The sequence below is a fragment of the Vipera ursinii genome (genome assembly GCF_947247035.1).
Source record: "Vipera ursinii genome assembly, chromosome: 1".
Classification (NCBI taxonomy): domain Eukaryota; kingdom Metazoa; phylum Chordata; class Lepidosauria; order Squamata; family Viperidae; genus Vipera; species Vipera ursinii.
Genome location: NC_139512.1, coordinates 253,461,853 through 253,476,963, shown reverse-complemented (window position 1 = coordinate 253,476,963; position 15,111 = coordinate 253,461,853). Strand labels below are relative to the sequence as shown.

General features: G+C 38.7%; 2 protein-coding genes across 2 annotated transcripts; both read left to right on the top strand.

The window, feature by feature from the left end:
• Positions 1 to 226: 226 nt before the first annotated feature.
• On the top strand, positions 227 to 4,358 carry LOC310644139 (zinc finger and BTB domain-containing protein 24-like; the record flags this gene model as incomplete). The annotated part of the gene is made up of 2 exons (XM_083368910.1): positions 227 to 290; positions 3,382 to 4,358. The coding sequence occupies exon 2, from the start codon at positions 3,387 to 3,389 to the stop codon at positions 4,356 to 4,358; it is 972 nt and encodes a 323-aa protein (XP_083225036.1). The 5' UTR covers positions 227 to 290; positions 3,382 to 3,386.
• A 436-nt stretch (positions 4,359 to 4,794) lies between these two features.
• LOC310644128 (uncharacterized protein) lies at positions 4,795 to 15,111 on the top strand. Its single transcript, XM_083368899.1, has 6 exons — positions 4,795 to 4,873; positions 7,714 to 7,881; positions 9,268 to 9,351; positions 10,236 to 10,319; positions 11,141 to 11,222; positions 12,737 to 15,111. Exons 2-6 carry the CDS (start codon positions 7,788 to 7,790, stop codon positions 13,548 to 13,550), a joined length of 1,158 nt encoding a protein of 385 aa, XP_083225025.1. The 5' UTR covers positions 4,795 to 4,873; positions 7,714 to 7,787; the 3' UTR covers positions 13,551 to 15,111.

Genomic DNA, 15,111 nt, shown 5'->3' with positions numbered 1-15,111 from the left:
GCGCTATCTTCACCCGCTGGGAAACTGAATCGCACACTTGGATCCTCCAATCCTAGAACGCTTGGACGGCAGGCATCCCCGCCTGTCGCTTAAGGGAAACGGAGCCGTCCTACCTTTCTCCTACGCCCGACCTCACCCCCACCCGCTGCCGTCCTCTCCCCCAAGTAATCCACTCCCTCGTCTTGTGACTTCACTTCCGGGATACGCGCCTGCCGCTTCCGGCGCGTGCCTTTGCTGTGGCTTCAACCGCCTGTCGCGGGGCTCCGTATTTGCAGCTTTCCCAGCCTTGGGTGAGTCCGGCTTCCTCGCTGCCTCTCTCCCCCACCCACCCACCCCCAACGGCTAATAGGTTATCTAAGGCAGCGTTTCCCAACCTTAGGAACTTGAAGATGCGTGGACTTCAACTCCCAGAATTCCCCAGCCAGCTATGCTGGCTGGGGAATTCTGGGAGTTGAAGTCCACGCATCTTCAAGTTCCTAAGGTTGGGAAACGCTGATCTAAGGGAAAGGTTCTGCTCTTCCGTTGGCAGCTATTAGACCAGGGATAGGCAACCTCGGCTCTTTTATGACTCGTGGACTTCAACTCCCAGAATTCCTGAGTCAGCATAGCTGACTCAGGAATTCTGGGAGTTGAAGTCCACGAGTCATAAAAGAGCCGAGGTTGCCTACCCCTGTATTAGACGAATGGCCTGATAAGAGGGATTGGGGAGTGCCAACTCTTCCTCTGGTTCTTGTCTGATCTTTGTTGGAAGTACGGGATGGCCGCGATTGCGGCTGCATTCAGCCCGCTACGCGCGCTTATTTTTGTTAAATAGGTTGGTTTGGGAAATACGTTTGGTAAATAATCATTGGAAGGAGAGAACTTTCCAAGGGGTGTTCGAGAGGGGGAAATTCACTACCCGAAACCTCCTATTTTCCAGTTGGATGAGATGGGAAGAAAAAAAAAAGCGTCACCTGTTGAATTTCGCTTGCAGCTGGTGGAGGCAGCAAAGTTCTGGCAGGAGGGGGGCAAAAAAAAAATAGGCATCGCGGTTTTCTGTCTTTTCATCTTTTGCCCTTTATTTCATCATCTCTCTGCTTTGTCTTGTTTTACAGTCCTGACTCCTCTTTTGTTTTAAAGATGAGAGCAACGGGGAAGTGTGTATAAACAGGCGGATGGCTTTTAAAGACCAGCCACTTTTTGCCCATATTTCTCTAATTGGTCGTCTTTTTGCTTCTGCAAAAGTTTTGTAAAAAGCACGAGAAATGTCACATTATAGAAAAGAAATTTTATTTGTATTATTCACTTACCAGGGAAGTCACATAATGTGGAATCTAACCGGAAAGGGAAAGAATGGTACAGAGTCGATGATTGAATACAGCATGATAAATGGTTTTAATGTTCTTAGGGGTTTTAACATGGGAGGAAAGAAAAGTCATTCTTTAAAAAAAATTATATAAAAATGTAAATAAAAAAATGTAAAAACTTACAAGAAAAAAAGTATCCCAACTGAACATGTTAAGCTAAAGTAGTACAAACCACAGAAGTATAAACAATAATGCATTAAATCAGTATTGAAAATTACTGCTCAGTTAGAAATATGATTCTATGGCAAAGTTGGATGTGGCACAAAACTATATGTAACATTATTTAAGAGAAAAGCCCTTTCTTAATGGAACGAATAGCCTATAAATATCCTATGTAGTTTAAACTTTCAAAAATATTGGAAAACAAACGTACTTCCGTGACCGGCCCAGTAAAGGATTTCTTAAGTGGTTTTAGAAAAAGTGGCTATATCAGCATTTATTTGAAAAAAAATATAGATTTCTGTCTGAGGCTCAATTGACACTAGATTATCATAAGTGCTGCTTCTGTCAGGCTATGCAAATCCTTTGAAAGAGTCATTGTGCAATAAGGCATTGTGCAATATTCAGACAGGAATCTGAATAAAGTACTTTTCTTCAAAACAAAGCAGCCACACCTTTTCCCATATAATGTGGAAAAAGCCAACAGCAGCATAAAGAGAAATCATGTGAGCATGGGAAAAGGTACAGCTGCAATACTGAATCAGAGAGAGATGCTCCTTGTACATTGTGACAACACTGGCTAGTTTCCTATTGACCAGAACTTTAGTATTATCATTCCCATGTCTTAAAAAGAACAAAAATAGATCTGGACAATATTTGTCTTCATGTGTCATTTGCATCACTGCTAAATTTGAGATTTCTATATTTTTTTAAAAAATGTTGAGATTGAATGTGTATAGTTTCTCACTAGATCAGATTTTTATTTACCTTATCTCCAATAATCCTTAGAAAATTTAAGATTCCTATCTGAATTCTGCCTTTATTGATTTGAAAGAACCTTTCTTGGTATTCACAGATATATACTTAGGAATAAGTTCTGAAGTCTACTTATAATTGACACTTGATCAAAAGTCAAACTGTGTAGTATGTACTGTATTACATTCGAGCTGTCTAATTTTAATGGTATTCTTTCCTCAGTAGCTCCAGTGCAAACCCTCTTGTGTGCCCATGTAGAAATACCTGTTTGAATGAATGGAGCTAAAGTTTCAGCCAAAGGATTTACATCCCAGTTTACTCAGGGGTCCAGGACGAGGACCTTCTCTTTTGTTGCTCCTGCCCTCTACAACATCTTGTCCCTCCCCCCATGTGAGGCTGGCCACAACCCTCCTTTCATAAGGGCCTAAAGACCTGGTAATGTTAGTTGGCCTGGGGCCCCAATGGGGAAAGAGCACAGTGGAGGTGATTGATGGAGTAACAACAGATCCCACCTCCCCAGATTCTGCCCCTGCCCACCCCATGTGTCCATAGATTTTAATCTTGAGTTTTAATTTATTTATGTTTTGATGTAGATACAATTTTGTGACCCTAAGCCACCCAGAGTTATCTTATGGTAAGATGGGTGACCAATAAGTTTAATTAATTAATACTCATCCCTAAACAAAAGGATTTATTCTATAGCCGAGTCCACTATTGCTGCTTTCCCCCACTGCCAGTTTCCATGTTTCTCTGGAGAGTCCCCCCACCTTTCCAAAACAGAGGTAAGGCATTACAAAAAGTAGGTGGCAAATTCACAACAATCGCCTTCCCCTTTCAAACTTTGGGGGATCTTGTCATAAGAGTTCTACTTTTTGCTACTTTGGTATCAACAATTATTCTATTTTTAAGCTATTTAATTATTAACTAAATGAGGCCCATATTTAGGATGCTTCATTCAAAATTATATTGACTAGCCTGTAACTCTGAAAGTTGGGCATTTCAGAGCATTAGGTATTGCCATTCGAATAGGCCAGCAAATAAATGTGGCTTGTACTTAAATATTTTTCCATTTGTCCTGGAGCACTTTGAATCTTAGTTTCTTTTTTTCCCTTGTCTTTAGCAATAATGGATGAAGTCGTATCTAATTCTTCAGAGAAACTTATAGCAATCCACTCCAAGGTTCACAGAGATACTATCCTGATTAAATTTGAGGAGCAGAGAAAAAAAGATTTTTTGTGTGATATCACTTTAATTGTAGAAAATGTTCACTTTAGAGCACATAAAGCATTACTTGCTGCCAGCAGTGAATATTTTTCCATGATGTTCGTTGAAGAAGGCGAGATTGGCCAGTCGATCTATATGCTGGAAGGGATGGTGGCTGATGCTTTTGGTGTGCTATTAGAATTTATTTACACAGGCTGCCTACAAGCTAGTGAAAAAAGTATAGAACAGATTTTAGCGACTGCTCATCTCCTTAAAGTGAATGATCTAGTCAGAGCATATACAGAGCAACAGAAAAACTGCAGCTTAACTAACACATTATCTGGAATTTCTAATGGTGAATCCCCAATAGCTGTCTTAGCCAAGAACAAGAAAAGTGAAGACCCACCAAAGCGGAAGCGTGGAAGACCAAGAAAAGTGAAGAACATTCAAGAAGAAAAACTGGACTCCCTTTCTACTGAAGATGTTCAATTAAAAGAGAACAACTCAGTTCATAATAAACAAAATTTCCTAAAGCGGGAGGCTGTGGTGGTAGAGGACAGAAATACCAATGAACTAATTCCTGTAAGTGGAGAGGGAAGAGAAATATGTAGGACAGAAGCGGTGGTCAGTGTCTCAACAGGAAAAGATGAGAACTATGATCCTAAGTGCCAAAATACACAGATCTCTCAGAGTCGTTACAGCAAACGTAGGATACGGCGGTCAATCAAGTTAAAAGATTATAAACTTATTGGTGACGAAGAGGACAATGGACTGACAAAAAGGGCCAATGGCAGAAGGAAACGTACTGGTTCTGAAGTTGAGTGCAAAGACTGTGGGAAAGTCTTTAAATACAATCATTTTTTAGCTATACACCGAAGAAGTCATACAGGTTAGTTCTCTTTTTTCAATCTTAGGGCAAAATATTACAAACAATCTACATTCTGTTATTAAACTTTGATTGAAAGATTAATATAATGTATGAATCAGGGGTCTTCAAACTTGACCCTTTTATGACTTGTGGACTTCAATTCCCAGAATTCCTCAGCCAGCATGCCTAGTGGAGGAATTCTGAGAGTTAAAAGTCCACAAGTCATAAAAGGGCCAGGTTTGAAGACCCCTGGTATAAATCATCGACTATATATGGGGAAATGAATTAATCCAAACTTATTTATTATTAATTTTAAAAAGTATACAGCCACTCGTATTATATAAAATAACCCAGGTGGCTTACTATTAGATATATAAGTAATAAAATATATCAGGTTAAAAATATTACACACCACCAAATACCATAACATTATCTTCTCAACATCACAGATTCTGAGCTCACTTCCCATCCTGGTGCAACATCTGAAGGTTTGATCTTAACAGCCTTCCAGAAGGCAAAGAGAAGAACGGCCCTTCATAGGGTAAATACAGCTATGAAAAAGGCTTGTTCCTAGATCCCGGCAGATGGCTAGAAGAGAATTGGAGTAAGCCCACCCTGTCCAATCTAATGGGACAAGTAGATGTCCTGTTAAGGCAGGGGTCTTCAAAGTTGGCCCTTTTATGACTTGTGGGCGTCAACTCCCAGAGTTCCTCAGCAAGGCAAGCTGGCTGAGGGATTCTGGGAGTTGAAGTCCACAAGTCATAAAAGGGCCAACTTTGAAGAGCCCTGCTCTAAGGGAAAGAGGTCACCTGTGTAACCTGGCCCTGTGTCATACAGGGCTTTAAAGGTGATAAGCAGCACCTTGAATTGTACCCCAAGGGAAACTGGAAATCAGTACAGCTTGTGCAGCAGTGGTGTAACACAGGTAAATTGCTAAGCACATTGATTTGTGCTTTAGATTGTAAGCCGCCCTGAGTCGTCGGAGAAGGGCGGGATATAAATGGGATTTTTTTTAAAAAAAAAAATATGAGCCTCCCAAAACTTCGTGCCTCATGGTTTGCTGATAATACAATTATGTTTTTAAAAACTCATATATAAATATTTATTAGTTTAAACAATAATGGCTTTTACATTTATAATTAAAAATTAAAATTGCAGCGATAGATATTGGAATCTCCTTAGCAATCTACAATACGATTGTTGAAAATCCTTCTCACAATGATCAGCATACATTTCTCACCTTCCAAACAGCTGAACTCTTGGAAGAAAATGCATTTACTACCTTTTTAGCTGCCTAATCTTCAGTGGCTATATTTGTTTAAGTTACCATACAAAATGGAGCAAATAGTCACAATAATGTAGCTTAATTTCTCGTAATATTTATTTATTTGTACACTGCCTTTTATAATTTTTACAAATTATATTATTTTACTGCTAAGCTTGTAAGCCGCCCTGAGTCTTCGGAGAAGGGCAGGATATAAATGGAATAAAAATAAAAATAAATAAATAAATAAATAACTCAAGGCGGCAAACATATCCAACACATCTTCCTCCTACTCCTATTTTCCCCACAAAAGCCCCATGAGGTGAATTGGGAGTTGAGAGTGAGTGACTGTTCCAAGGTTGCCAAGCTGACTCAGGACTAAGGCAGGACTCCCACTTTCTTGCCTGGTGCCTTAATTTCTAGGCCAGGGGTAGGCAACCTCGGCTCTTTTATGACTCATGGACTTCAACTCCCAGAATTCCTGAGTCAGCATGCTGACTCAGGAATTCTGGGAGTTGAAGTCCATGAGTCATAAAAGAGCCGAGGTTGCCTACCCCTGGCCTAGACCAAACTGGCTCTCTTAAAATATTGTTTTTAATAATCCATTTATCAGATTCAGGAGCTTTGTACACATATGCAGTGGAAATTATACCAAGTCTCATAAAACACATGATGTGAAATCATTAGATTTTTTTAGGTGTTTGTATATATAAAATAGGGACGCGGTGGCTCAGTGGGTTAGGACACTGAGCTTGTCGATCAGATGGTCGGCAGTTTGGCGGGTCGAATCCCGAGTGCCGCATAACAGAGTGAGCTCCTGTTACTCGTCCCAGCTTCTGCCAACCTAGCAGTTCGAAAGCACGTAAAAATGCAAGTAGAAAAATAGGGACCACTCCGGTGGGAAGGTAACAGCGTTCCGTGCGCCTTTGGCGTCTAGTCATGCCGGCCACATGACCACGGAGACGTCCTCAGACAAGTGCTGGCTCTTCGGCTTTGAAACGGAGATGAGCACCGGCCCCTAGAGTCGGAAACGACTAGCACGCATGTGCGGGGGAACCTTTACCTTTACCTTATATATAAAATGCTGGATTTTCAGTCTGTGGTGAAAAATTCTGAGGAGAGTAGTTTCTCTGGGATTTTCTTATCTTTTTTCTTGCATCAAAAGCAACAGATGGATGCAGATCCACTGGGCCACAATGCCTGTTCTCTCCTGTTGTGCTTGACTAAAGAAGGTCTTTTAAGGTTGAAAAACTACCCTACCTATCCACCTACCACCCCTATCTTTAGCTATTCCCATCCCCTGCTTTATGATAAACTGGTATATTTTCATAGTGTTACAAAATTTAAGAGCTTGCCTACATGTTGAGTCATAGTAATTGGTTGCACTTTGTGAACCTTGTATAAGCCTGAAAAAATGATGCCGGTCCTGCTTACTATTTAAATGTGAGATCACTAGGAAATTCCTGGACCATAGACCAGACAGGAAAGTTTTTGTTATATAAAATAAGGTGGATTTCTCCTATAGTCCTCAGGTGTTATGCTTCATTAATGGGAGACTTTATCTCTGTGCATCTACTTACGGATTCACGTGAATAATTAGCTTAAGTCGTTCTGCTCTGTAAATTAGGAATGTCTGTAGTTCTGTATTTCGATACAGCCTCAAAAAAGGAACACTGTCGTTTTCTTGGTTTGTCTATCTCCCTTTGGGACATAGCATAGAAACCAGGAGACCAGGAGTTCTCGTGGGTGACTTGGGCAAATAAATCTCTCCCAGACCAACCCAACTTATAGGATTGTTGTGGCAAAAATGGGAGAAGGAAAGAAGATTAGGTATCTTCATGGACTCGAGTTATTTATATAAATAATTACAGCAGCATATAAATAAACTTGGTGTTATCAGAATTAAAATTATTAAAATTGCACTTTTGTATAAACATTTATTTTACCATCAACACTGCTGGCTTGGTAGCATTTTCAAACGGCAGTAGTATTGAAAAATCACTTCAGGGCGGCATATAAGTCCCAATAATAAATAAATAATAAATAAATTTCAAGCACTGCTCCCTCTGCTTGGAGTGTCTGTTTCCCATTCACAGTGACATGCCTTTTGTTTTCAGGAGAGCGCCCGTTCAAATGCGGTGAATGTGGCAAAGGCTTTTCCCAGAAGCACTCCCTTCAAGTTCATGAGCGGATGCACACAGGGGAACGGCCATATACTTGCACAGTTTGCAATAAGGCTTTAACCACAAAACATTCTCTCCTGGAACACATGAGTCTTCACACAGGTAAGATGAAAAGCTGTTCGCTTGGCTAAAATTTTAAAGGGAAAAAATAATCCCTGGCTGGGTTAGAATGATTCTACCTGCATTACTTCAATAACCAAATGTTTGACACTTCTGAGAACTTACTTTAAGAATTGAAAATTCTAGCTGACCCCAATATTTTGCCCTTAGTGTCTGGGGATTTTTTTAATATAAGGTAACTTCTGTAGTTCATTGGGGCTACTAGGTCTTTCCATTCAGTTATAGAAAGCTTTTTATAGCTCATGATTTTCTCCCTGTGGAATAATCAATTTCACTTTTATGGTAGAAATCCCCAGTGTCTTTTCCTTTGAATAAGGTACATTGGATATAGCACCCATATTCAACTGGTATTCAAGGGCTTACTGCTGTTTCTATTCCAAGGATGAGATGAGAAATTCCTCCTCCTGACTACTACATGCTCTCAAAATCTATTATCAGAGGCAAGTAAATTTTGAGAATGTGATAGTGACTGCAGAGATGAGCTAAATAGAAATCTGCTTATGTAATGTTCTGTTAATGAAAGTCCAGGTACAAAATGTGAACTACTGTCAAGTAGTACTGAGAAAATGTTTCATTTTCTAATATCTGCTATGATTCAGTAAAATGATTTATGAAATCCTATGTTCTTCAGGGTCCCTCTGATTTACATATATAACTTCTCTGCCTGCTTCATACCCTATAACTTTGGTATCCTCTTGTTTTGTTACTATGACTTGACTAAAATACTTCATCTCATAAACCTATGAAGTCACTGCATGGCTTCATCAGTGGCATTTCTGAGGAATTTCTTTTGCAGACATTTGCCAGGCAGACCACTAGTCTCAGCTATTCTACAGGTTAACGATGGCAATTGGGACTGGAATTTCCATCGCTAAGCAACATGGTCATGAAGCGCAATGTTATGTGACCGCATCATTTAACAACAGCAGTTCTAGCACTTCCCAACTGCCATCATTAAATGAACCATCTTGGGTGGTTAAACGAAGGCAATTTGCAACTTCCTGCCAGCTTTCCCATTTAACTTTGTAGGAAGCTGGTGAAGAAGGTTGCAAATGACAACCCTGGAATGCTGATGCTGCTACTTGCTACTATGGTTCTTTGAGTGGCATCTGAGAATTTATATAACCCATCCATTCATCTGGCCTGGGACTGAGAATAATCACCTTGGATTCAACCTTCTGTGCCAGTTCTGAGAAAAGGATTTTTGGATGATGGTGGTTGTCAGAATTCCCTGCACTCCGGAACACTTCAGATGAGTTGCTGTGCAAGAGCAGAATAACTATGTGTGAATTCACAGATGGCTGCTCAGATTACCATACATACAAATAAATAACTATAGTTTCTCTCTTTTCCCCTCTTTCTTTTCAGGTCAGAAGGCTTTTACCTGTGACCAGTGTGGAAAATACTTCAGCCAGAGAAGGCAACTGAAAAGTCACTATAGAGTTCACACAGGTATAACGAATCAAAGAATACTACAAGTTGTTGGGAAGTGTTGAGGTTTCTTTGCGCCTTTATTGATTCATAACCAATAGGTGTATGTATATTTACTGTGCATTCCATAAATGTTTCTGCGCATTGTTAGTCCCATTTGATCATTTTGCAGAAATATTATATGAGTAACGTGATAATACAGAAAATTAAAATATTCTGTGCTTAAGGATTTGGGGATATCTTCTGCTGAAAATGCACGGTTGAAAGGAAGTGACTCATAACAAGCTAAAAGTTATGAAGATAGTGTGATTGAAGATAGAGATAGTAATGGGATAATTCCTGTATATAAAGAAGCAAGAGAAATAGAGTTGCTTGTAGAACAGTTGTGGTGAATTGGACCACCAGTTGTCTTAACTTTGGCATTACTGTGTACAAGCTTGTTTCAATAATGTAATAGTTTAGCTACTAAGATTATATTGGAAAAAGTAACTATAACTGCAAATATACTGATGAGCAACAACTAGAAGAACATAGGGACACATAGTATCATCTGCTGATAAAACACTATCTGTTACCATATGAGATTCCTCCTTCATCCCTCACACACCTCCCAAATCTGGGAGTAATTGGAGCACATGTGGAAGTAAAGTAGAGAAATCCACCATGTAAGCAGAAGTCAGTTCACCTAACATTTGATGTAGTCATTATCCATGTTTTAATTTTCTAAATGTTCTTTAAAATGCATCTCTCACTTGTGGCATTACTTTGGTTTCAGTTGTACTAGAATTGTAAACGTCATGCTTTTATTATTATTATTAACTACTTATATGTTAGGATAGCAATTATGAATGAAATAGGCACACTTGGGAAATATAATAATTTATTTTTCATTTTACCATAATCAGGCCATTCATTGCCAGAATGCGTCCTCTGTCACCGTAAATTCATGGATACAGCTCAGTTAAAGAAACATTTAAGAACACATACAGGTAACGCTGCTTTCTATTCTTTTCTGAAAAAAAGCTGTCAGCATATATAGTTTAGGTAGGAACATTCAAGTAAGTAGCATGCATCCATAGAGAATAAATGAGCTTATAATGGATTTTAGTCTTTAACAATGAATCTGTGTGGTGCTGAATCTAGACTGCTAAGTTTACAGTAACAAAATTGGTACGGAGCTATTAAGGTCATTGACTGTAGCTGCTATATCAGGCAGTCCTCTGGAGTTTCGTAGCCCAGTATAGGAGTCCTAATGCTGATTTCAGTCCACCATTCAGCGCAGGAATCTAAACTGAAGCTTCCCTAATAGATGATTCAGTACCATCAGAGAAGGCCAACTCATCACATTTGAATAATTGGTTTCAACTGTCAAACTGCTACTACTGTTAGAGAATTTTTGGCTATGTAATTTTTTCCATAGGAACTAGAACTCTTGCTTTTTATGACAGAGGGCAAATGATTGTGGCTGAAAACCATGAGCAGATTATTAAAAGGAAATAAAATCCGTGTTATCCATTCTGTGTCTACTTTTACATATAATATGAGAAAATATTTTATAATCTTTTCCCCCTACTTTTTTTTTACGGTGGGGGCATTTAAAGAAGACTGAAGAGAAAAGCATTTTTCTCCAAACTTTTCTCAGTATTTTCCTATATGCTCATCTCTCTATTAATTATTTATTTATCCTAATAGCTATGAACGAGCATGAGATTTGGTTGTTACATTCCTTAGAGTGTATTTATAAGTCAAACTCTCTTAATTGTTCGTCAAGAGATAATTACATACATACTAACCAAGCAAGTTTTTATAGGTGAAAAGCCGTTCACTTGTGAAATCTGTGGCAAGTCATTTACAGCAAAAAGCTCTCTTCAGACGCACATCAGAATTCACAGGTATCTCCTTTTTCTTTGGAAATCATTTGGAAATCAGTTTGTAGGAAATATTTTGAGTGAGACTATTAATACAAGTTTATTATCTGCTGCAATTACAGATCATGGTTTGTAAATTCAGTTCACGTTACGTTGTATGCTGGCAATTTTAATTTTCTGCACCATGGGTATACAACCTTTTGGCTTGCCTGGACCGCACTGAGTGAAGAGAAATTGTCTTGAGCCTCATATAAAATATATAACATAGTTTTATAATATAAAAATCACATGATGTTAAAAATTTACAATCTAGCTGGGCCACATTACTACCTGTCTAGGGCAGCATGTGGCCTGTGGGCCAGTCATGCTTGATCTACACCATTACAAATATTTAAATTATTTTTAATCACTGGGGCACATTGTACTTAGTCTTTAGCCCAAAGGTAACGAGCACTGTCACGTTATTGAATATACATTGTTGAGTCCTGCTTTAAATGAACTCTGGTTTTTTTTATCTCATTTTCACATTTTTCATTACAGATGAAACAAGGCATACATTTTTAATTTATTTTCTTCAAAGTTTTGGTAAAAAGCTTGGCATTACAAATTGAGAGTATGTGTGCGTTAGAAATGGATATTAGTAGTCTTTTAAAAAAAACTTTGAAAATTGTTTTTTATGGGGCACCTACAGATCATCATCTGTTTTAAAAGTAGAGAAAGCTGACAATCCTGTAAATCAGGGGTCTTCAAACATGGCCCTTTTATGACTTGTGGACTTCAACTCCCAGAATTCCTCAGCCACCTTGCCTGGCTGAGGAATTCTGGGAGCTGAAGTCCACAAGTCATAAAAGGGCCAAGCTTGAAGACCCCTGCTGTAAGTTTTCAAAAGCTCAATAGTAAAGAGAGAGTTGGAGAAATATTATGACTGTGTGGAATTTTTCTGTGTCTTTTCACTTACTACCTTAGCTGCACCAATGTAAATCAACTACATACCCCAAAATGGATACAAAAGAATAGCATTGCTATGTCATCTTAATGACAGGCGTATTCACCTACTGCCTCAACATATGGTTGAGGATCCTTCTAATGTTTACTGTTATTCTTTGGAATAACCTATTGGAACATGATTAGAAACAAACATAGGTACTACAGTATAAATGGCAAGGGTGCAATGGGTTTAGATATGCCCAGATGGATAAAATGACTCGCCATATATCTGCGCTCCTGCCCAATAGTTTTTGAGATTGGTAAAGTAGACACCAACCATGCTGAGGCATCATGAGCACCAACAGGATTTCAGAGAGTTTCATTCTGTCATACAATGATGATTTGTGCTGTCTGATAAGAGGTGGCTTCCATTGACTTACATATCACTTACTTGAGAAGTTGATGGACTTCATAGGAAAGGAGAAAGAGAATCCATCTGGCATTCAGTTTTAATGCAGTGATATTTGAGTAATGTTTTAGGGGTTTTAATAAAGCATCCATGCTTCAAAAATATTAGCCTATGTGATCAAACCAAATGTCTTCTCTTTCAGAGGAGAGAAGCCATATTCGTGTAGTATTTGTGGAAAATCCTTTTCTGATTCCAGTGCCAAAAGGAGACACTGTATCTTGCACACTGGCAAAAAACCTTTCTCTTGTTCAGAGTGTTGTGTGCAGTTTGCCCGTTTAGACAACTTGAAATCTCATTTGAAAATTCATGTCAAAGAGAAACAGTTACAGGAAGCCAACACTGCATCCAACAGTAGCAGTACAGAGGACGTCAGGAACATTCTTCAGCTGCAGCAGTATCAACTTTCTACCTCTGGACCGGAAGAGATCCAGCTGTTGGTGACAGATTCAGTGCACAACATAAACTTTGTGCCCAGCCATAATCAAGGCATTAGCGTTGTCACTTCAGATGATTCCCAAAATGTGATGGCAGAGCACACAGGCAGCCTTACTCTTCTCACTCAGCCCTCACAGCAACTGCAGAATCTGCTTCTTTCAGGCCAAACAGAACCCACAGACCAGATTCAGAATATCAGCATTGTGAATGACCCAATGGATTCTCCCCAGACTGAACAAATGCATGTCATCACATTGTCCAAAGAAGCTCTGGAACATCTCCATGCCAATCGGAGTCAAGCAGACGTGCTTCAAATAGCTACAGGAACCCCGCATCCAACCCCGCATCTGCAGATGGTCCAAGAACCCAGCCAACAGTTTCGCATTAGCCAAGATACAATTCTACCTCCTCAGATTAGCAAGGGACAGACCCAAGCTGTACATATCTCCAATTCACCTCAGCAACCTCTAACTGTAAACCAGCCATCTGGAGATCATCGCACTGAAGGGCAGACTTTTTAAAATACAAGCTGATTTCCTTCTTAGATATATTTATTTATCAAGATGAAATAAGATCCTTCATGTGAAATGCATTATATATACAGTATTCTCTATTTAATTTCACATGCTGGTAATGTTGGCTGTTGACTTAACAGCAATGGGTTTATGCATTTTTATTTTGCAGATTTATCAATTTAGATACATGCTGAAAGAATGGCTTTTTAACCAGTGTTCTGTGCATTTTGCCTGAACTGCAATAAAATATTAAAAGAACATGGTACAAGCCTACTTATGCATTTTGTCATCTCAGTTATTTCAGTGAGAAAGAACAATGCATGCTTAATTTTTCCACTGACAATGATGGGATGTAAAATTGCCTTTGAATAGACTTATATTGTATATATTTAACAAGCCTATCATATATATAGTATTTTTTCCTCCTACGTGCTCATTAGTTTGGGCTAAAGCAAACCCATGTTTGGATTTTTATAAAAAATGGATCAGTCTGTTTGTGTCAATTAAGACTGTGAGAATCAGTTTTATGAGAAGATTTTAACATGCATGTGTAAAATAAGAGGAATTTTTGCAACTTTTTGCGAAACTAAATGTGTAATTTCAAAAGACAGAAAAAATAAAGCTGCATTTCCCAACAGATGGGTATAGGCTCTCCTAAGTAATGATAACAGGCTTACCAAACCATTGCCTTGTTTTGGTTATGTTTTCATTAGCTTGTTTTAATGTATACACGTCAGTTCAATGCTCGACTTCCCTAGACTTAACTGGCACAAATCAGTCCTGGAATTGGCTTATCAGAGCAAACACAGGCATTGTGATTTCTCCTTTCTCTTGTACTTTTTATATTCTGGTGAATAAGCAGTATACACGTTGCTGTACTAAAATAAAATGATTGTTTCCCATTATAACTACAAGAACATTTGCTTTATATGTTGACAGTAGCTCTAGTTTTTAAGCTAGAATCAAACTGGAGGACAGAGTACAAATGCTCTATGCTTGGGCCGATAAACCATTGACCAAAATTATTAGGCCTGAAGTAGTCTAGAAATAGGAAGGAATGTACCCTCTGAGCATACTTCCTCTTTAAGGAATTGCATTCCATTCTTTCCTTGTACTGCCTAAACTGTACAATATGGATTCTGCTGAATATAGGAAAGCTTCACTGGTTGAACATTGGTTGGCAATGAACACTTACAGATTACTTCAGCATCCTAGTGGTAACCTTTGGGGTAATGCAGAACAAGATGAAATGAAGGTGCTAGGAGTTTGTACATGGGAGAGACAGTACCCATTCTTCCCTCAGTTAAGCTGATTGAGATTTTTACAAATCTGTTATTTTAAAGAGTTGAGTGTCTTAAGACCAACTGAATGATCTTGTGAAGATAATTACAAAGGTTTGTATAAGAAAAAAATATCAGGAGGGGGAAATGGCAAAAGATATATAACGGGGAAATAATTCTGCTCTAAATGATAAAATTGTGGCCTCGGTTAAACATCTAAACTATAATGCTTCTTTGTGTAAGATAAAGCTAAAGTGCTTTTAAAATAAACACAATGCATATATTAA